Genomic DNA, 20,648 nt, shown 5'->3' on the forward strand with positions numbered 1-20,648 from the left:
GAGTAGCTGGGATTACAGGCATGTGCCACCACGCCCAGCTAATTTTGTATTTGTAATAGAGAGGGGTTTTTCTGTGTTGGTCAGGCTGGTCTCGAACTCCCGACCTCAGGTGATCTGCCGGCCTCAGCCTCCCAAAGTGCTGGGATTACAGGTGTGAGCCACTGCGCCCGGCCCGTATTCATTTTAGCCAGATTGCTTCTGAATAAAAACGTGAAGGGGAAGGAAAGGTGCCCCAGTGTGTTTTCCCCTAGGGAAATCCCTACTGGTAGCTAGTCTTATTTGCTCAGTAAACAAAACCTTAGGCTGGGAACTGAAGGTCAGCACGAGCAGCATCCACGGGTGTGCACCGGGGCTCTGGGGCCCTGTAACATTTGCGCGGGTACCTGGGGAAAGCGGCCCTGCATCGGCCCGCCCCCCACACCCGCCTGCCGAGGCAGTGGTCACCGAGTCGGGGCTTGGGGAGGTGGAAATGAAATGCATAATTCATAGGTGCGGCATGCAGTCTGTGGGGGGGGGGTAATTACAGAACTGAGAAATGAGGCTGCAGTGGGCAAGTCACCTCTAGGTTAGAGGCTGCGATGATACATGGCCTGCATTGTTCTCTTCTGACCTTTTTCTGAACTTCCCCTTAGAAGAACAGAGGAAATACAGTGCTGCCTTTTTCCCATATTGTTTGTGAATAATACCTTCAGACGCCAGCTTTCAAGAGTTTCTGTTCTTCCGTTTGGGGTTTTGCTTCCCCCTCCACCCGCCCCATGCTTTGCTTCTTCCCATAGAAAAATCGAATCACTAATGACTTTATCCCAGTATTAATGGTAAATACAGACTACACAAATATTTGTCCACCCTTAAACAGAATACATATGGGGAAAAGGAAAAAAAAAAGTCCGCAACACCCTTTCCCTCCCTCTGCTCCGCCCTCCGCCGCCAAGCAAGACAATCCCAAGAGTGGTCCTCAGGTCCTCCGTGATGGTGCAGACGGCTGATGAGAAGTGTGCGGAGCGTTGTGGCCCGGGAGGAAAGATGATGGAACCTAAGCTCCGGCGTGCAGAATAGGATCGTTTTAACCAGATGTGAAGGCGCAAGCAGGAACGATGCTCACTCACATAAGCTATTGATACAATCCCAGGGGGTCGAAAATAACAAGGCCGGGGAACGTGCAGTTTTCCCTTCCTCAGTCTTTCTACTGTCAGCCCGAAATCCTCCGCGTCGTTTCCCTCCACCCTTCTCTCTGCCGCTATTGATTTCCTGGTCTCAACTGTGACTCCCTAGGGATGGCCTGTAACTTTGGGTTCTGTGATCATCTGAAGTCCATCAACCTCTCTACAGTCGGGGAAACCCAGAAGAGGGAAGAGAGAAGGCTTCTGTGTGATCTTCACACAAGCAAGAATTACTAGTTAGGCAGAATTGTTCATTTAACCTCAAAATTGAATCTCAAGTTGAATCTTTGGGGCGTGTGGGGTTGTTTTGTTTTTTGAAAAATGTACCCTTTTTGAGGCCAAATGAAGAGGAACTAGACAGTTCTGCCAGAGCCTTTCAGCCGGGGGATGGGATTTGGTGGGCTCCGTTTAGTTGGTTCATGTTGCTCTATCCCCTGCCGTGTGCAGCCTCACCCTGAGCTGTGCGGCAGCGCAGCACTTCCTTGGAAAGCAAATATTGGTTCTGTCTCCTCAAGGAACTTTTTATCTCTTGGGGGAATCCAGGACAAGCCTAAATACATCCATACAAAGACCTACTTACACAGCTGACACTACAGAGACGGGCCTGCCAGGGAGGCTCTTGCTGACTTCCAGTGATGCCACAAAACTTTTCTTCCTGGCAAAAAAGAAACTAAGCTGCTGCTCACACCAATGATCACTGTCATTCTTTCAAACATCTTACAGGTTTCTTTATGGGTTTAATTGCTTATGGGTGTTTTTTTAAAATAGAATTTTCAAAATTTCCCTAGTTGCCTCCTTCCCCTCTCCACCTATTCTCTCTTCTTCTTCAGGTGGATAAATAGTATCTCCTTTCACCCATTATTCCTCAGCATCTATAGATAGATAGATAGATAGATAGATAGATAGATAGATAGATAGATACAAACTCCCTATTAAAAATTAGGACTTTATACGTTTCTATTCAGATTTCACCATTGAAATTCCTATTATCAGAGAAGATCTAAAAGAGCTTGCTCTCTACCACTTATTTCCTTGAAAGTAAATAAACACTAAGAAATCCCAGTTTTCATTTCTTCTTCACACAGTCAGCTACTCAGTTCAGCAAACATCTGCGTATTGGGTATTTACTGTTCTTGGTACAGTGCTTGGTAGTAGGAAAGAAGATCATGAAACCACAGCCTCTTCTAGCTCATGAGTGTGAACAATGACACCAATATCTGCAGACACCTACCCTCCTACCCTGGTAGATGAGGTTCTATGCTGGGTGCTGTGAGGTGTACAGAGATCGATCATGCACTGGCCATGGCCTCGGGATGCTTCCAGTCTAGGAGCTGATGATAGATGATTCTCATTAAAAAACAACAAGTCGGTGCAAGGATGAGTGAAAGAGCTGAACTGACAGTAGATCCGTAATTAGTGTTGTAGGATTAGAGCACAGGAGAGTTTCAGTCAACAGGGAGTGCTAGAGCAGGTAAAGTTTGCGTAGAAATCAAAGGATTCCCACGAGAACCTGGGGAGATGCGCTTTCCACAGGGTCACTGACAGGTGCAGAGGGGAAGCCTGGGTGTGCCCGGGGACAGAGTCCTGACCACCACGAGTCTTGGGTGCTGCCTCACCGCCCCTCACTCTTTCTTCTTTGGCTTGCCTCAAGAGTCCCTCCCTCCCTTCCTCCTGCCTTCCTTTCTTCCCTTCTCCACCTGAAGCCCCAGCTGGTGTGTGACAGCTCCCTGATTCCACAGGCTGGTTAGCTCAGTTAGCTGGAGTAGTGCTCGGGGCTCATGAGAACAAAATGAACATTCTCATCTCTTTTGCTGAATGTTGCTCCATTCCAAAGTCATTGTAGGAGAGTTGCGGCTCTTGGATTACAAAGAGGTCCCATTGTTAGGATAAGAAAACGGGTTTATGAGAAGATGGAGCAGTGGTATCCTGATATGAACATCTTTCTTTTCTTTCTTTTTTTTTTTTTGAGACAAGGTCTTACTCTGTCACCCCGGCAGGAGTGCAGTGGCATGGTCACAGCTCACTGCAGCCTTGACTTCCCAGACTTATGCCATCCTCTTACCTGAACCTCCTGAGTACCCAGGACTACAGGTATGCACCACCATGCCAGGCTTTTTTTTTTTTCTTTTTGTAGTGATGGGGTCTTACTATATTGCCCAGGCTGCTCTTGAACTCCTGGCCTCAAGTGATCCTTCTGCCTTGTCTTTTCAAAGTGCTGGTATTACATGGTATTCCCTTACCCTGTGGGTAGCATCCCCTGCCTCGTGCACTTCAGCGCCCCCTAGTGGGAGGTGTAAAGAGCCAGCTTAGTATTTCCTCCGTGACCCAAACACAAGAAGCAAACCTTGGTTTGGTGTGGTTTGTTCTTTTTCAGCTCCTTTAAGAAAAGTTGAGTGTTGGAAGGTTTTTCCTGAGTAAGCCGCCCTTAGCTGGAGACCCAGTGTCTATGCCCATTTTGTTTGGCAAGGTCTTCCTGTTGCTAACTCCTGCTGGAGCCACCAACCAGTCACCGTGAGAGTTCGCTCTTGTCCGGACCACAGCAGGTCCTAACCAGGTGGGCTGTGAGCAGATGGGCGTGGCCACACTGACTGTGGATGTTTCCTGCTCTAGAATTGGGTGGAAAACATACCCTCATGAGTCCCGTTTTGCTGTTTGACACTCTCTGGTGTGCACATCTCCGGAGAGCAAGGCCTGCCTCATCCACCTGGCTACGCTCTCCCCACCCCTGCTTGGAGTCAGGCTGCGTCCTGTACTTACGGATCAGAGCCTACTCCGTCCGCCAGGAGTAGTGGCTTTATCTGAACACTTGCTTAGGGTAGGGTTTGAGTGGGTTTCGGCCCTGCTTTCTCAGTAGTTTTCCACCATGCAGGGAGCGAGACCTCCTCAGATGATACCTATCTCATTGGAATATCCATGAGGCTGCAATGGAAATTCACTCTCTAACTTGTGTTTGGCATTTTTACTCAGTGGGTTCCTTTTCATTGCTCAAGTTTCTGTCCTCTTGTCTCTTAATTGGTATATCTCTGGTTGGTGACACTGAATGTATCCCCCCTTTGTTTCTGTCTTGTATCTCAGACTATCAGCCATAAAGACTGACTGTGACTTAGTTCCACAAGCCACATGATCAGATGGTGCTGTAAGAAAAGAAAATACCCCAAAGATGACCTGTCTATGGCACAGTCCCTCATCTGTGAGTTGAGGATTCTGGGCTTCTCCAGTGCAGGCTTCCCTTTCCTGGGAAGGAAAGCAGTGTGCTTCCTCTGCCTGTTGTCGGTCATTCATTCATCCAACAAACATTTACTGAGTACTTACCATGAACCACAAAGCTAAATGTTGAAGCAATGAGAAGTTTTACGTTTCAATCAGTAAAGTTTCACATAAGTAATATTACTTTCTTAGGATGCGTTTATCTAGAGTAGAGGCTGAACCTTGAATTAACAGGTTAGTGTGGAAGAGGCCAGCCTTTTCCCCAGCCTCACAGCTCATGATTACTGTGAGTGGGTAACAACACCAGGCTGAATAAAGTGAAGATGCCACATGCAATTGATCCACAGGAACTGAAATTCCAAATTCCTTGCCAGAGCAGAGAAAAGAGGGGTGGCCCCGGAAAGCTGAAAAGTGATGGCAGGTGACAGTGGGACTTGGGTTAGGCCTTCCCAGAGTCAGCAGGCTTCCCAACAAAGCTGTAAATGCCCAGTTTCAACCCTCGGCTGCAGTCAACAGACTAACAACAAATCCGAAGAAAAACAGTCAACAAAAGGATCCCTGAAAAGGACCATCATAAAAGAACGGCTGAGGCCTGGCTCCTTTCTCAGCCTCCGTGTTAGGATTCCCAGACTCCGGCCTCTGTGCTCACCTGGTCAGGAGCCTCAGTTGAGCACAGCCTCAGAGGCTGCTCCACCGATGCGCACCCACAGCTGGGCTTGAGCGTCACCTCCCACACATGCTGCCTTCAGAGCCCCTTTGAGGAGGAGGGACAGTGGATGGGAGGAAATTCGAGAGGGCTTTTGTGATGCTGACGATGCTCTGTTTCTTCACCTGGCTGGTAGTAACACTGATCTTTGTTTTCTGATAAGTTGTTCAGGTGTACATTTTTGTTATATACTTCTTTGTATATGCATTCTCTTTCATAATTAAAAAAAATAAGATCAAAATGTTTAAAAAGAGCCTGGAGCAGTATACATGTGAAAAGATTGCATAGGTAGGCACCTGCAGAGATGCACGATTCCGTTTCTCTGGCTGATAGGTGCTTCTGCAAACGTTTGTTGAGCACATTCTTTGGCAGAAGTCACCAAGCATAAAGCCTGGCTTGGCGACACTAGTCCAGTAGAGTGCTCGGAGGCCGGAACAGGCTTTCGCCTGCAATTCAGGGCTTCATGGTAAAGCCACCAGAGACCAGACTGGGGAATACTGGGCCACCCACGCCAGAGATGGGTTAAGCAGGCACAGCGTGTGTCAGGAGGATGAGGATCACAGGAATCACAGGGCAGCAAGCATACCTTTGAAATGACCCATCGTGGAGTCCAAGCTGGTTCTTCTAGGAACATTCCTCACTGACATTACGATTTATAGTTTTCTTTCTTTTCTTCTCTTCCCTTCCCTTCTTGCTTTTCTTAGTTCACCAAGTCGAGTCAATATCGTTTAGGTGGACCCGTGGCCCTGGCTGTCATTTCTCCACCTTGGTTACATACACAAGCACATCACCATAAATTTAGCGGCCAGCGTTCCCTGGACATCTGAGAACTGGTTTCCAGTTCACACCAACATCACCAGAAGCCTTTGGAGATTATTTTGTTTAAGTTGCAGATACAGCCTTCTCCTCTGGCATGTAAGCAAGTGAGTTAGATTTTGGTGCTACACTTAACAGAGTTGAAGCAGAACTAGGAACAAAGGATCAGCATGAAAAATTGTGCGTGTGTGTGTGTATTTAGTACATATTCAGAGCCAAGATATTCACTGCCAATATGAACAGAAAAAACTGCCCCTCTGATTCTAACATACTGTCCCAGTGTGGCATGAGAATGATGTCAGCATCTAGACCAAGCTGCAATTGTGTCAACCTCCATATGGAGATGAAGGTTCATTCTGAAGTCTTGTGTCTGTTGGTGACAGCTGAAAACACAGTGAGGGTCTGAGATGATCCTCCTCGGCACACAGTTTTGTGGACATCAGCAGCGGCCCCCTAGGTGGAACATCTCTGCAACAGAGGTGCTGCATGCGTTACGTCAAGCTCCAAACAGCCAGAAGTTTGAGTGGGGTGTCTGTCCCCCCAGCTCTCCTTTTGGAGTCAGAGCTCTGCTCCCTTGCAGCAGCTCTCCACCCTAATTTCTTCAGCTGATAATCAGGCAGAAGCACCCTGCCACAGAGTGCACAGAGATCTTGGCGTCCACAGTGTTTGGCTTGGCCATTCCAAGGACGGCCCCGTGGAAGCCAGCACAATGGGTGGGCACCTGCTCAACCTCCCCCAGTGTTTTGCTCCTAGAGCTTCATCTCTGGGTCCCATTTTCCTTTTGCTCGTCTACCTAACACCTTAATCAAAGACAAAGCTATTTCTCTCCAATCTCTTGGAAGATCTCTTTGCCTAGGAAGCTGTGTCTTTTTCAGAATCAAATCACAGGTTGATCTGGGATTAGCTCACCTCAATTGCTATCTACATCTCCACTTGGACCTTCTGGATCCCCCCCCAGGCATGGTGTGGATTCATCCTGTGGGGAGGCTGCCCTGTTTTTCCAGCAGGCTCGCCTGTGGTCACAGGGCTTGTGGTCTCTCCATGTGGCCGCCCCGAGGTGCTCTCCAACCCTTGCCTTTCCACTGTCTTCTGTGTAGCTTTCTCCTACCTCTGGCTCCAACTCTTCTAAAGTAGCTGCTGCTGCTGCCGCCTCCTCCTCTTCTTCTCCCTCCCCCTCCCCCCTCCTCCTCCTCCTCTTCTCTTCCTCTCTTCCTCCTCCCCTTCTTCCTCTTCTTCCTCCTCCTCTTCTCTTCCTCTCTTCCTCCTCCTCCTCCCCCTTCCTCCTCTTCCCCCTCCTCCTCCTCCTTTTCCTCCTCCTCCTCCTCACCCTCTTCCTCCTCTCCTCCTCCTCCTCTTCTTCCTCCTCCCTGCTCTTCAGATCTCTGCCCCTGTTTCTCGGGTCCTGTGCTGCTTCACTGTAATCCTTTGCCTCCCGCTCCCAGACACCTGCTCAAACAGGGGCTCAGAGCCCAAGACAGCAATGCAATTCTCCTTATTTTTGCAGTGGAAACATAAGATTTAACAACCCATCTGAAATACAATTTTACATTTTGATTGCTTCTGCCCCAGCCATACTGAGGTTACTTTCAATCTACATATATTTGTGGGAACGGGTTTTTTCACTGCAGTTCAGTTCAAGTACACCTTATAATATCAGTGATTATAAAATACCATGGACTAATAGAGTGTCTTGCTTCCAAGGAGTTCAAACTGCTTTATAATTCTGCCAGCCATAATTTATCTTCATAAGCTGCTGTAGAGACAAGAGAAAAAGCAAGATTGATAATCACATTTTATAGATGGTGAAATAAAAACTCAGAGAAATTGAGTAACATTTTTCCAGAAATGCACAGCTCTGCCTGTGCGCTCGCATTAGAGTTGCAGATTTATTGCCCAAGTTGGGGGTGGCAGTGAACCCTGCTCTTATTTTATCAGTGAACTGTGTAAATGAGCAAGACATTGACTCTGGTCTCAGACTTGACCAAAGTGTTTGGGGTGAGCAAGGGATTGTACCCTGAAACCTGCGCCCTCTATTGCCTCTGACGCTGTGAGCAGGCACAGTAATAGTGGTTGACTCTGCCTGCCGGGGTCCTCAGACACACAAGAGCATCCTCCCAAACCTATTCCCCAGGCTGTGTCCCCTGGGCACCACTCGGACCTCTAGCCTGGCACACTGTTAGGACTCGGAGCAGCCCGAGGGCTGTCTTTTCAGTCCTCATTGCCTAGTGCACTGCATGTACCCAGCACTCCTGTAAGATCAGATAAAATGGACACTAGGTTAGGGTCATATTTCTCTACACAAGGAAGAAGCAAGAGGACTGTGAATAGGGAGTTTTCTTTCTTTTTTTTTTTCTTCCTTTCTTTCTTGTTGGTTTTTTTTTTTTTTTTTTTTTTTGAGATGGAGTCTCACTCTGTCACCGAGGCTGGAGTGCAGTGGCACGATATCAGCTCACTGCAACCTCCACCTCCCACGTTCAAGCAGTTCTTCTTCCTCAGCTTCCTGAGTAGGTGGGACTACAGGCTTGCACCACCACGCCTGGCTAACTTTTGTATTTTTAATAGAGACAGGATTTCACCATGTCGGCCAGGATTGTCTGAAACTCCTGACCTCAAGTGATCCATCCACCTCAGCCACCCATAGTGCTGGGATTACAGGCATGAGCTACCGCACCCAGCCAGGGAGTTTTATTTCTAAAGCTAGGTGATAGTTACTTCACTGTTGGTTATATTAATCTTTACACCTTTTTGTGTAAATAAATGAAACAGTTGTTTAGTACATATGCTTTAATATATTTCAGCAGAATGTTCTGTATCAGAAAGAAAGTGACTTTAAAAAATAAGGAAGCTGGGTGCAGTGGCTCATACCCATAATCCCAGCACTTTGGGAGGCTGAGGAGGGAGGACTGCTTGAGCTCAGGAGCTCAAGAACAGCCTCGGCAACATGGTTGAAATCTCATCTCTACCATAAAATACAAAGATTTTCTGGGTGTGGTGGTGTGTGCCTGTGGTCCCAGCTACTCAGGAGGCTGAGGTGGGAGAACTGCTTGAGCCCAGGAGGTGGAAGTTGCAATGAACCAAGATTGTGCCACTGCACTCCAGCCTGGACAACAGAGCAAGACCCTGTCTCAAAAAGAAAAAAAAGAAGGACTTAGACGTATTATGGACAAGTGATTTAGTATTGTTTGGCTGCCTACTCTATGCCAGCCCTATGCCAGGGCCCCCCTGTGATGCTTTGTTTAACCTAATCCTCATACCATTAGCCAGGAGTGGGTATACAGCCAGTACCTGACAGGGCTGGGCTTCAACCCCATGAACACTGGGATTCCAAGTGTGGGCCGGGCCCTGTTGACTTCTACAGACTCCATACCTCCGTTGGAGGCCATTCTCCTGCAGGGTCACTTGAGCTGGACATCACCTGGGCATGCTTACCAGTGTGCACAGTCCAGAGAGCGAGTGGAGTTAAATGATCAAAGCTTCCATATTGATGGTGTCCAAAATGACAGTTGTTTTTTTCTCATTCTATAGAAAAATAGAATTTTGAGTGTCTTGCTATGAGCGTGTTGGAAAGAAATCATCTTCCTCTTTCTTAGGTGCAGATTTTGTCTGGCACTTCATGTGTGTTTAAAGTATTTTGGATGTCCCAAAATAGTCATGAAGTGATTCTTTAAGATGGTCCCATGGGGTGGAGCTGTAGCAGGGAAGGTGAGGAGCAGCAAATGAGACCTCAGTCATAACAGAACCCGGAGATGCTCACTCGCAGCATTCAGGAAGCAGCCCTACCTGCCCGAAACCGAACCAAGAACAGAAACAAGCCCCATGGAAGCAACTGAAATGTGATGATCAACCCAAAAACCCATGTAAGCTCTGAAACAGAAAGGCCAAGCTGTCTGCCTCATACATAGGAGGTATTGACAAGGTGGCATTGCCAGCTCTGGGGAAAACTGGCAACTGTTGAGGGTGTGCATTTGACATAGATTCATTCCTTCTACAGATGTGTATGGAGCACCTATACGCTCAGGCTGCGTGCTAGGCGCTGAAGATACAGCAGAGACATGGGGGTCGGGGGACTTGCGCTGCCCTGCGTGTGGTGGCCACCCCCGCCTGGCCACTTACAGGCTCCGCTCAGACTCCTTGTGGGAAGCCCGTCCTGCTTTGCCGCTCCTCCTCTAATTCATTCCTCCTTTACGTACTGTGTACACACTTCACACACTGTACGTCAGCTGTCGTATGCTGCTGCCTCAGCTGGACAGTGAACTCCTGGAGGAGCCGTGAGGTTTGGATTACTTTTTGATCCTTAGCATCCAGCACAGTACCTGGCACGGAGGAAACACTTAGTAAATCGTGGTTGAATATTCTAATATGTGAGTGAGCACAGCTTGAAACAAATTCTGGCTCTGAATGACCATCCGTAAGGATGAGCTTCCCTGAAGACTAAGCACACGTTAGCAACCACCCAACGTGCTTCAGGTGGGCTGGATGAAAAGAAACAGATTTTAGACTTGACTTTGAACTTCTAGGACCTCAGAGCCTTGTAGACTAGCAGTACAGGGGGATAAGGCCTCTCTCTGCAAGATCAGGTCACAGCAAAAATGGTCTGAAGTCCCCAAAGATTCCCGGGCACCAGCTGGGGAAGTACCTCCCTTACTCAAGGGTTTACGGGCTGCGTGTTGAGCAGCTTCTCTGTGCCAGCCTGAGGATCAAGGATGAGTGAGATGCAGACCCCGCCCTCCAGGAGGTATGAGTAGGGGCAGATAGGCAAATGTATTTATGTGTCAAAAATGACAGTTATTGACTCTGGTTCTCCAGAACAAGACTGTTTAGTGGCTTGCTTTGGGAATGCTGGAAAGGAATGAGTCCTCTTTCTTAGGTGCAGATTTTGTCTGACGCTTCATATATATGTTTGAAGTATTTTTGATATCCCAAAATAGCAATGAGGAAATTCTTTAAGGTGGTTCTGTGGGGCCAGTGGGTGCTCAGTTAGTATTTATTGGACAATGTGGTCTCAGTATGTCACTGATCTTTGTATGCTTGTCACCTGGTAGAGCCAGCACAGAGACAGTGGGCAGTTTCTGTTTGAATGGAAAGCGGTGGTAGGGGGGCTGGCTGCATCTGAAATATGGCTCATGAGTGCAGAGAAAAGGCTTGCACCTTTAGGGATGGGAAAGGGATTCAGAGTGGATTGGAAAAGGTTAAAACCAAAGGCGAGAGAGTGGCAGGCAGTTGTAGTGAGGCCTAGATGGGAGAGGACGCGGTTTAGCGTGTTGCAGTGGGACGGTGCAGGGTCAAGGCTTCAACATAAGAGCTAAGCTGTGGGCCCTCGAGGGCTTAGTAATGACGATGACCGTAAAATAGGAGGTTTGGGCTCAGTCCCTGAGGTTCCAAGTTCTAACCCTGCAAGACTCAGGCACCACTTCCAGCCCTCCTGCTCCTCCTCTCTGTCATTTTTGCTGTAATTCTTCTGTGAGCCACCTACAAGTAGGTGTCCTCCACTCTCCTGCTGTCTGCCCTGCACAGGTGAGTGTGAGCTGGATGCTCGTGCCCCTCTCTGGGCCTCAGCTTCTGCTCTTCCTTGGGCTACACCTGCCCCGTCAAGCCCAAGCCTTGATTATTCCATAACAATTCAGCCCTTCTACTCTTTTCTGTCTGCACTGCCTTAGAGCTTCGTCTTAATCACATATTTTGGCACTTGCTTGTATTTAATAAAGGTTTATTTGATCAGCAAATGCTTATTGAGTGGCTACCAAATGCCTGTGCTGCCCTCACGGACTTGGTCAGGGAAGACAGACAGTGAGCAGGTCATTAAGGAAATGTGTGAAGTAGCATTTATGGCACCATATATGAAGACTAACTGGTGTCAAGGGAGGCCTGTCTGTAGCATGACAGTTGAGCTGAGATTTGAGGGATGAGAAGGAGGCAGCCGTGTGACAGCCAGCAGGGAAAGCATTTAAGGCAGAAGCAACAGCATCCCATGAAGACTCTAGCTCCAAAGGAGCTCCAGGTACTCTTGGAAGGAAGGGAAACCTTCTGGCTAGGCCGCTGGACGGTGTTGATTCCATTTCATAAAATGAGGACAGTGGAAGTCATATGTTTAGAGAGGGGGGATCAGAGAAGAGTTCCCTTCTAGACACGTGGAATTGGAGATGACTGTGAGACATTCCAGAGGCAATACCAGGCTTCTAGATGTAAATCTAGAGCCGGAAGGAGAACTCCAAGATGGAGACAAACCTGGAAATACAAATGGAATTTAAATTCGTGGAGTAAGATGACTGCGTCAGTTTCCTTGGGCTGCTGAAACAGGTACCGCAAAACGTCTGGCTTAAAACAACCCACTTTTATTCTCTTGTAATTCTAGAGACTAGACATCCAAAATCAAGGTGTCAGGAGGGCCGTGCTCCCTCTGAAGGCTGTAGGGGTGGAGCCTTCCTTGTCTCTTCCCGCCTCTGGTGGCTCCAGGGTTCCTTGGCTTGTGGCAGCATCACTCCAGTCTCTTCCTCCCTTTTCACATGACCATCTTACCGCCGTGTCAGTATCTACATCCAGATTTCCGTCTTACACAGATGCGAGTCACATTGGATTGGGGCCACCTACTCCAGTGTGACCTCATCTTAGCTAATTATATCTGCAACAGCTCCATTCCTAAATAAAGTCACATGGTGAGGTGCCAGGAATTAGGAGTTCAACATACCTTTTTGGGGGACACAATTCAACCCATAACAATTAGCTAGGGCAAGGGTGGAAGGAGAGAAGAGGCGGGGGCCTGGGACTTGGCCAACACATAGCAGTTGGGTAGAAGAGGGTGAGCCTGTAGAGGAAATGGACAGGCCACAAGCAGAGAGGCGGGACAGACAGGGGGAGCGTGCCGTGTCATGAAAACCAAGAACAAGTGTTTCAAGACAGGAAGGAATGGTCACCATGTGAAAGAAATGCAGCTCCCAGGTCACAGAGCTAAGGAGTTGATCAACAGATGTGACAACGTGGAGATCACCACTGATCTCAACAAGTGCAGCGTATCAGCGGCACAGAGTGTCTGACTCCAATTAGAGGAGGCTGAGAAATTGATGTGAGGTGAAGAGGTGGGAACGGCGGGGAGATGACTCTCCAGAGAGCGGGCCTTGAAGGGGAGCCAAGAACTAGAGCGGCAGCTGCGGGGAGATGAAGGGATTAGGAAAGGTTTGTATTTGGGGCTTTTTTTTTTTTTTTGGTCTGTTTTGTTCTTGCATTCTGCTTTGTTTTCTAACGTGGGAGCCGCTAGAGCATGTGGTGTGCTGTGTCAGCTCGATTTTTGTGTCTGTGTGTTTTTGTGACACGCGTTTTGTATTTGACTTGAGTTGTCCTGTGTGCTTTGACGTGGCTTTCCCAGCATCGGAGGCCTTCGAGGACAGTAGTGTCTCCCAGCCACCTAGCCAGATGCCTGGGCATTGGCTCTTGCTGGTCACAGCAGGAATATTCCGCTGCACATATCATGGTGCCACGAATGGCTGCCGTTTCGTTTTCTTGTTGGACTACAAGCAGTTTTCACAGGTCCTGTCTGTGTCATGTCAGTCGTCAGAATCTATGTCTGCTGTTTGCTCCTAAAGAGCATCACTAAAGTGCCTTTGTGTGGCCGTTTTAGTTGTTGCAGTCTGCCTCGTTAATCACCAGGGAACAGAAACTGAAAAACAAGGTTTCCATGGGTTAGGAACAGCCTTCTGGGCCATAAGAATCAGGTAGCTAACCTGATAGCAAGGGCAGTCCCACAGTCAGGTTCAGAGATGTCCCCTGGGGATAGACTCGCCTCTTCCTAAGACTTGAGTGTCCAACATCCAAACATCAGGCTGCAAGAGGGCAGGGGCCAGCCACAGAGCCAGGTGACAGGAATGTGAGGACAGAGGTGAGAATGCATGTGATCCTTAAGCCAGCAAGTCCAGGCCAGAACTCTCCTCCCATCAAGAGGCCTGGATCCACGTGAGAGGAGGCAGGAGGCCACCCCTAACTCTAGAACCAGGAGGGCAAAAAGAAAAGCAGTTCTGACACGCTAATACTTTTGTTGGTAATGTTCTTTTCAGATATTCCCTTCCTTTTGGGCCGGTGTGGTGATTCCCACCTGTAATCCCAGCACTGTGGGAGGCTGAGGCGGGCAGATCACTTGAGGTCAGGAGTTCGAGACCACCCTGGCCAACATGGTGAAACCCCATCTCTACTGAAAATACAAAAATTAGCCAGGCATGCTGGTGGGCACCTGTAATCCTAGCTACTTGGGAGGCTGAGGCATGAGAATCGCTTGAACCCAGGAGGTGGAGGTTATAGTGAGCCAAGATCATGCCACTGTGCTCCAGCCTGGGCAACAGAGCAAGAAAAAAAAAAAGATATTCCCTTCTTTTCTAAGGGACATGATTTTTAAAATAAACAAACTATCTCTAAAGGCACTGCTAGTGGCAATCTGGCAGGAATCTTGTCAGTTACACACAACGAGGAGTGAACCTGGGGACCCTGGTGTGTGGGTAGCTCTGACGCAGGTGGCCTAGGCAGGTGGCAGGCTCGTGGTTACATGGAAGAGGAGGGTGCAGCAGCGATACATCACAGGCATCCCCAGCTCATCAGTGCCAGTGGGTAAAGTGGCCCCTGACCCTCCATGCATGGTCCAGTGTGAGGACCAAAGGAGACAAAGGCCAGAGAGGGGGTGCAGTGCCAAGCAGGACACTGGCAGCTGAAGACGCCCAGCAGCGAGGGATGGGGACAACGGAAGGCTCATTAAATAGCACCAAGGCAACTCGCTCCTCCCCCCAGCGGTCACTCCTTCTTGCTGCCCAGACCAGAAACCGGGGCTGGCACTCTAGAAGCACCCGGTAGTCAGTGCCCAGTCTCCAGTTCTGAGGAAAGCAATAAACTCCTTTTTTTTTTCTTGTTTTTGAGACAGAGTCTTGCTCTTTCTGTGGAGTGCAATGGTGCAAATCATGGCTCATGGCAGCCTCAAACTCCTGGGCTCAAGCAGTCCTCCCACTTCAGCCTCCCAGGTAGCTGGGACCACAGGTTCACACCTCCATGCCTGGCTAATTGTTTTTTTTTTTTTTCCTTTTTGTGACGGAGTCTTGCTCTTTCACCCAGGCTGGAATGCAGTGGCACCATCCCAGCTCACTGCACCCTCTGCCTCCTGGTTCAAGCGATTCTCATGCCTCAGCCTCCTGAGTAGCTGGGATTATAGGCATGTGCCACCACACGCAGCTAATTTTTGTATTTTTAGTAGAGATGGGGTTTCACCATTTTGGCTAGGCTGGTCTCCAGCTCCTGACCTCAAGTGACCCTCACATCTTGGCCTCCCAAAGTGCTGGGATTACAGGCGTGAGCCACTGTGCCAGCTTTTTTTTTTCCTCTTTCTTTCTTTTCTTTCTTTCTTTCTTTCTTTCTTTCTTTCTTTCTTTCTTTCTTTCTTTCTCTTTCTTTCTTTCTTTCTTTCTTTCTTTCTTTCTTTCTTTCTTTCTTTCTCCTTCCTTCCTTCCTTCCTTCCTTCCTTCCTTCCTTCCTTCCTTCCTTCCTTCTCTCTCTCTCTCTCTCTTTCTTTCTTTCTTTCCTTTTCTTTCTTTCAGAAACAGGTTCTCACTGTGTTGCCCAGGCTGGTCTGAAACTCCTGGGCTCAAGCAGTCCTCCCACCTCAACCTCCCCAAGTGCCGGGATTACAGGCATGAGCCACCATGCCTGGCCAAACTCCATTTTACATGTGAAAAATCAAAACTTGGTAATAAGACATTTTTGGGTTTTGTTTGTTTTGTTCTTTTCAATACTATTATATAAAGAAAAAAGATTAGCAATGAGAACAAATTCAAAGGGGAAAGAGGAGGTGCTTTTTCAGTAGAGAAAAATTCAGCTAGAAGATCCAAGACCAGTGGGGGTTTTTCTGATCACTGCCTTCCTCCCCACTTTCGTGCTAGGTGGGTGAAAGGTAACCAAGAGAAAAGTCTCCCCAGCTCCCTTCACGCCCACTCTAGGCTGCAGAAAGGGTGGGAAAGTAGCCTCTTCTAGCATCGCTTAGTCAAGTGGAAAATTTATAGAGAAGACAATAGTCAGCCTAATGCATTTCATTATCAGCAGAATGCCTTGAGCCACATTATTATTATTATTTTTTTTTTTTGCGACAGAGTCTATCTCTGTCTCACAGGCTAGAGTACAGAGATGCAATCTCAGCTCATTGCAGCCTCCGCCTCCTGGGTCCAAGCAATCCTCCCACCTCAGCCTCCCAGGTACCTGGGACTACAGGCATGCACCAACACCTCCTGCTAATTTGGGGGGTTTGTGTTTGTTTTTGGTAGAGACGGGGTTTCGCCATGTTGCCCAGGCTGGTCTTGAACTCCTGGGTTCAAGCAATCCACCTGCCTCGGCCTCCCAAAGGGCTGGGATTACAGGCATGAGCTAGCGTGCCTGGCCTTGAGACATATTATTTTAAAAAAGATAAGCTGTGTCCATAACTCAGACTTTGAGCCTGGTTTTGTCCAAAACATACCCCTACCTAATCGTGACAAATTCTTAGAAAGGAAGATGTACCTGGATGGTCTCTTTCATGTTGATTACCAACTCCCTGGGAAATGTTCTGTTGGAGTTTAGGTGATTTCCTTGAAGGGGCAGAACTCCTACATTCAGGAACAGGTTCTTCACGGAGTTTACGCTGGAATCCTAGTTGATACCAGACTCTACTGATGCATGCAGTTCTATAATTGTAACTTAAGATAATTTTTAAGGAGATTAGCTTTTTAGAACCTAACAAAAAAAATAGCAATGTTTCCTTAAGAAAGTGTGTTGTAAATTTTTGTTTATTTATTTATTTATTTTTTTAGATGGAGTTTCGCTCTTGTTACCCAGGCTGGAGTGCAATGGCATGATCTCGGCTCACCACAACCTCCGCCTCCAAGGTTCAGGCAATTCTCCTGCCTCAGCCTCCTGAGTAGCTGGGATTACAGGCACGCGCCACCATGCCCAGCTAATTTTTTCTACTTTTTTAGTAGAGACAGGGTTTCACCATGTTGACCAGGATGGTCTCGATCTCTTGACCTTGTGATCCACCCGCCTCGGCCTCCCAAAGTGCTGGGATTACAGGCTTGAGCCACCGCGCCCAGCGTTGTAAATTTTTAAGAAAGGATAATTGGCAGGCCAGGTGGGGTGGCTCACACCTGTAATCCCAGCACTTTGAGAGGCCAAGGTGGGTGGATTACCTGAGGTCAGGAGTTCAAAACCACCCTGATCAACAAGGTGAAACCCCTCATGGAGGGGACCAAGCCAAAGAATGGAAGGATTGTTGTAGCACAGTGCCTCTCCTAAGAGCCACAGGCTCTTCTGAGGAGGGGTCGGTAATGGCACCCCAGGTTTGAAAGATAGTGTTCATATAGAAACAGCTGCCTGCATTTCCAACCTGCTGACAGTTTCTTCTGTTCTTCCTTTTCAGGGCCCCTGAGATCATCCTTGGTTTACCATTTTGTGAGGCAATTGACATGTGGTCCCTGGGCTGTGTCATTGCAGAACTGTTCCTGGGTTGGCCGCTATATCCAGGAGCTTCAGAGTATGATCAGGTGGGTCCGGATGACACTGATATTTACGAGACCTCATTCTTCATCTGGAAAACAGCCTGGATTCGCATTTCATTCATTACATGACAGATGGGCAGGATTCTGGAATGCCACGTTGTCTCCCAAACCTTGCTTCCCTTAACCTTGCTATTTTTTCTTTATTCCTTTCTCTTTCCCCTTTTTCTTCTTTTTGTTAACTTCTTTCTTTCCCTACAAAAATTGTCATTTTCATTTTTCTCAAAGCCAGCAGAGCCATTAGTATACCATATGTATGGTGACAGGAAAAGCCCTGACCTCATTCTTATCTTTTCTTGCAGATTCGGTATATTTCACAAACACAGGGTTTGCCTGCTGAATATTTATTAAGTGCAGGGACAAAGACAACTAGGTTTTTCAACCGTGACACGGACTCACCATATCCTTTGTGGAGACTGAAGGTAGGAAGAGCGTCCCCTCCACTCCTCACAGTGGCCCAGTGCTCAGAAAAGAGGGCCGTAGTCCCATTAGGGGGAGCTTTTGATTCAGTCAGCAAATGAGGGTGTGGGGGTCTATTGTTAATACACAGTGTGGCTGAATCTGAATGCTCAAAAGCCCCTCCTTCCCTCGGCCTGTTGCTGCCTGTGAGAGTCCCCATGTTATGATTGTTGAACTGCCAGGATTTAATCCAATAAGCCTTGGTGACTGTCTGATTTGTGCTAGGGAGAAAAACGAACCCCACTCTGCCCTTGAGAGCTCACAGTCCAGAGGGAGACGGGACTGTGTGCCACAAGCTCTTGCCCACTATAATAAGGGCCCTGTTCCGGGTCGAGAACGGGTGTGGGTGCCAAGGGAAAGGAGCATTTCATTCTGCCTGCAGCAGAGGGGCAAGGAGGAGCGTTTGAACTGGGCCCTAAAGAATGAAGAGGGGGCGTCCTGGCTCACGCCTGTAATCCCAGCACTTTGGGAGGCTGAGGCAGGCAGATCACTTAAGGTCATGAATTCAATACCAGCCTGACCAACATAGTGAAACTCTGTCTCTACTGAAAGTACAAAAATTAGCTGGGCATGGTGGCATGTGGCTGTAATCCCAGCTACTCAGAAGGCTGAAGCACAAGAATCACTTGCACCTGGGAGGCGGAGGGTGCAGTGAGCTGAGATCATGCCACTGCACTCCAGCCTGGGCGACAGAGTAAGACTGTGTCTCAAAAAAAGAAAAGGAACAGTGAAGCGGGTTTGCCCAGTAGAGAAGTGTGGGGTGGCAGCCAGGGTGGTGCAGGCTGGGGAGAGGCGTTCCAGGCAAAGGAGGTTGCCCACTGAGCCCATGGGAATGTCCTAAGGCCCAGGGAGGCATTTGGGTCACACAGGTCACCATACACCTTCAAACCAGGGGCAGGAGCTTTGCTTTAACAGAAATATATTTTGCTTTCACTTTGATCTGTGCCTAGCAATTGAAATTAAATATTTTCCTGGTTAAAAAAAAAAGAAACTAACAAAGTCTTAAGTATGTTTCATTTTAGGTATTTCTTTTTTGCAGCAGCAGCAGGTGGGTGGGTGTTTTTTGTTTTTCTGGATCGTTTTTTTTTTAATGGAAAAATTCTAATATGGTTTAAAGATAATGTGTGTCCAGCAGTCACCAAAGACTCAGAAAAGAGATTTGGGAGTGAGCAAGCACTCTTAGGCTATTGATGGGAGGCCTGGCATTTGGCAACTGTGAGGGTGAGTGTCAAGGTCAGGTCCAGTAAAGAGAGTCCTCCGGTGAAGGAGGGTGAAACTGGAGTTCACTGCTGTTTTACTGAAAAGCCTCAGTCCTGCATGTCCAGCTGTTCCCAGGACTTAAGCTTCTCCAGGTGTGCTGTTCTTGAGTGAGATTTTGAGGATTAATTACCTCTGGATTATCTCATGGCTGAGTCCAAAAACCCACAGTAATTGGAAACAGCAGTTTCCCCAGCCATTGGGGAATGTATGTCGGTGCCTCAGCCACCAGTGGAGGGGCAGCCCAGACACAGACTCTGGGGCCAGCTGCCACCTATTGGCCATGTGACCATGACAAGTGCCTTGAGCTTTCTATTCCTGTTTCCCCATCTGGAAAATGGGGATAGTAATTGTGCTACCTAATGTGGTTGTCAAAGCTGTTAAATGAATGCACACGCTTTAGAACAATGGCTGGCACGTAGCAAGAGCTATGTGCATAAGGGTTTATTAGATAAAATTGGAAAATGCTGGAAAAGGCCCCTGCTTTTCCACAGTGGAATCTTGCCTTATTCCTTAAACTCAGGGAAGGCTGTAGGCTGATCAAGGATGCAACACACCTTGATCAGCTTGTGCTATGGAGCAAGAATGCTCCATACCTGACTTGCAGCTGGCCCCTGACACACGTGCACGGGAAGGAGGGATGGGCTGGTGTGGATGAAGAGAGAAAGGAATTGCAGGTGGGCAGGTCCTTGAAGAATCAGAATTGCTTCTGAAAGGTGGGAAAGAGGCCCTCTGTGAGACACAGGAACTCCAAGGCTTGAGTCCCAGTGACAAGGAGATAAGTCACATTACCAACAGGCTTTTGCCTCTCTTGACAGACACCAGATGACCATGAAGCAGAGACAGGGATTAAGTCAAAGGAAGCAAGAAAGTACATTTTCAACTGTTTAGATGATATGGCCCAGGTAAGCTTCATGGGTGAGTATGCAATGGAAGCCCTTTAAAACCAAGGGCACCAAGACTTCTGTAGTAGTAATATCAGATAATGGGTTGAAATCCACATTATTCAACTGCAGTGGTTGACTTTGACCTTAAACAATTACAACCGGCCTTAGTAAAAATACCATTTGGTTTGTGAAACATTTTAAAAACTTTATACCAGCTCCTTAAAAATTGTTCCCGTTGGCCAGGTGCAGTGGCTTATGCCTGTAATCCCAGCACTATGGGAAGCCAAGGCAGGTAGATCACCTGAGGTCAGAAGTTCGAGACCAGCCTGGCAAACATGGCAAAACCCCATCTTGACTAAAAATGCAAAAGGTAGCTGGGCATGATGGCAAGCACCTGTAATCCCAGCTATTTGGGAGACTGAGGCAGGAGAATTACTTGAACCCAAGAGGCAGTGAGCCAAGATCATGCCACTGCACTCCAGCCTGGGCAACAAAAGCAAAACTCCGTCTCAAAAAAATAAATAAATAAATAAATAAATAAAAAGTTTTAGTTTATTGGTTCCCACTCGTAATGTAGTACTGGCCAATCTTCCTGATGTTATCATAAAAA

General features: G+C 47.9%; 1 protein-coding gene across 7 annotated transcripts in view; it reads left to right on the top strand.

Annotated features, from left to right (window-relative positions):
• Positions 1-20,648, top strand: part of HIPK2 (homeodomain interacting protein kinase 2) — a 217,419-nt gene that overhangs the window by 130,731 nt on the left and 66,040 nt on the right. For all 7 annotated transcript variants that reach the window (XM_035254603.3, XM_035254604.3, XM_054237646.2 and 4 more), the window contains 3 exons: positions 17,300-17,423; positions 17,738-17,857; positions 19,970-20,056. In XM_035254603.3, coding sequence (XP_035110494.2) covers positions 17,300-17,423; positions 17,738-17,857; positions 19,970-20,056 — 331 coding nt within the window. The remainder of the gene's footprint in view (positions 1-17,299; positions 17,424-17,737; positions 17,858-19,969; positions 20,057-20,648) is intronic.

This window comes from Callithrix jacchus, chromosome 11 (genome assembly GCF_049354715.1).
Source record: "Callithrix jacchus isolate 240 chromosome 11, calJac240_pri, whole genome shotgun sequence".
Taxonomy (NCBI): domain Eukaryota; kingdom Metazoa; phylum Chordata; class Mammalia; order Primates; family Cebidae; genus Callithrix; species Callithrix jacchus.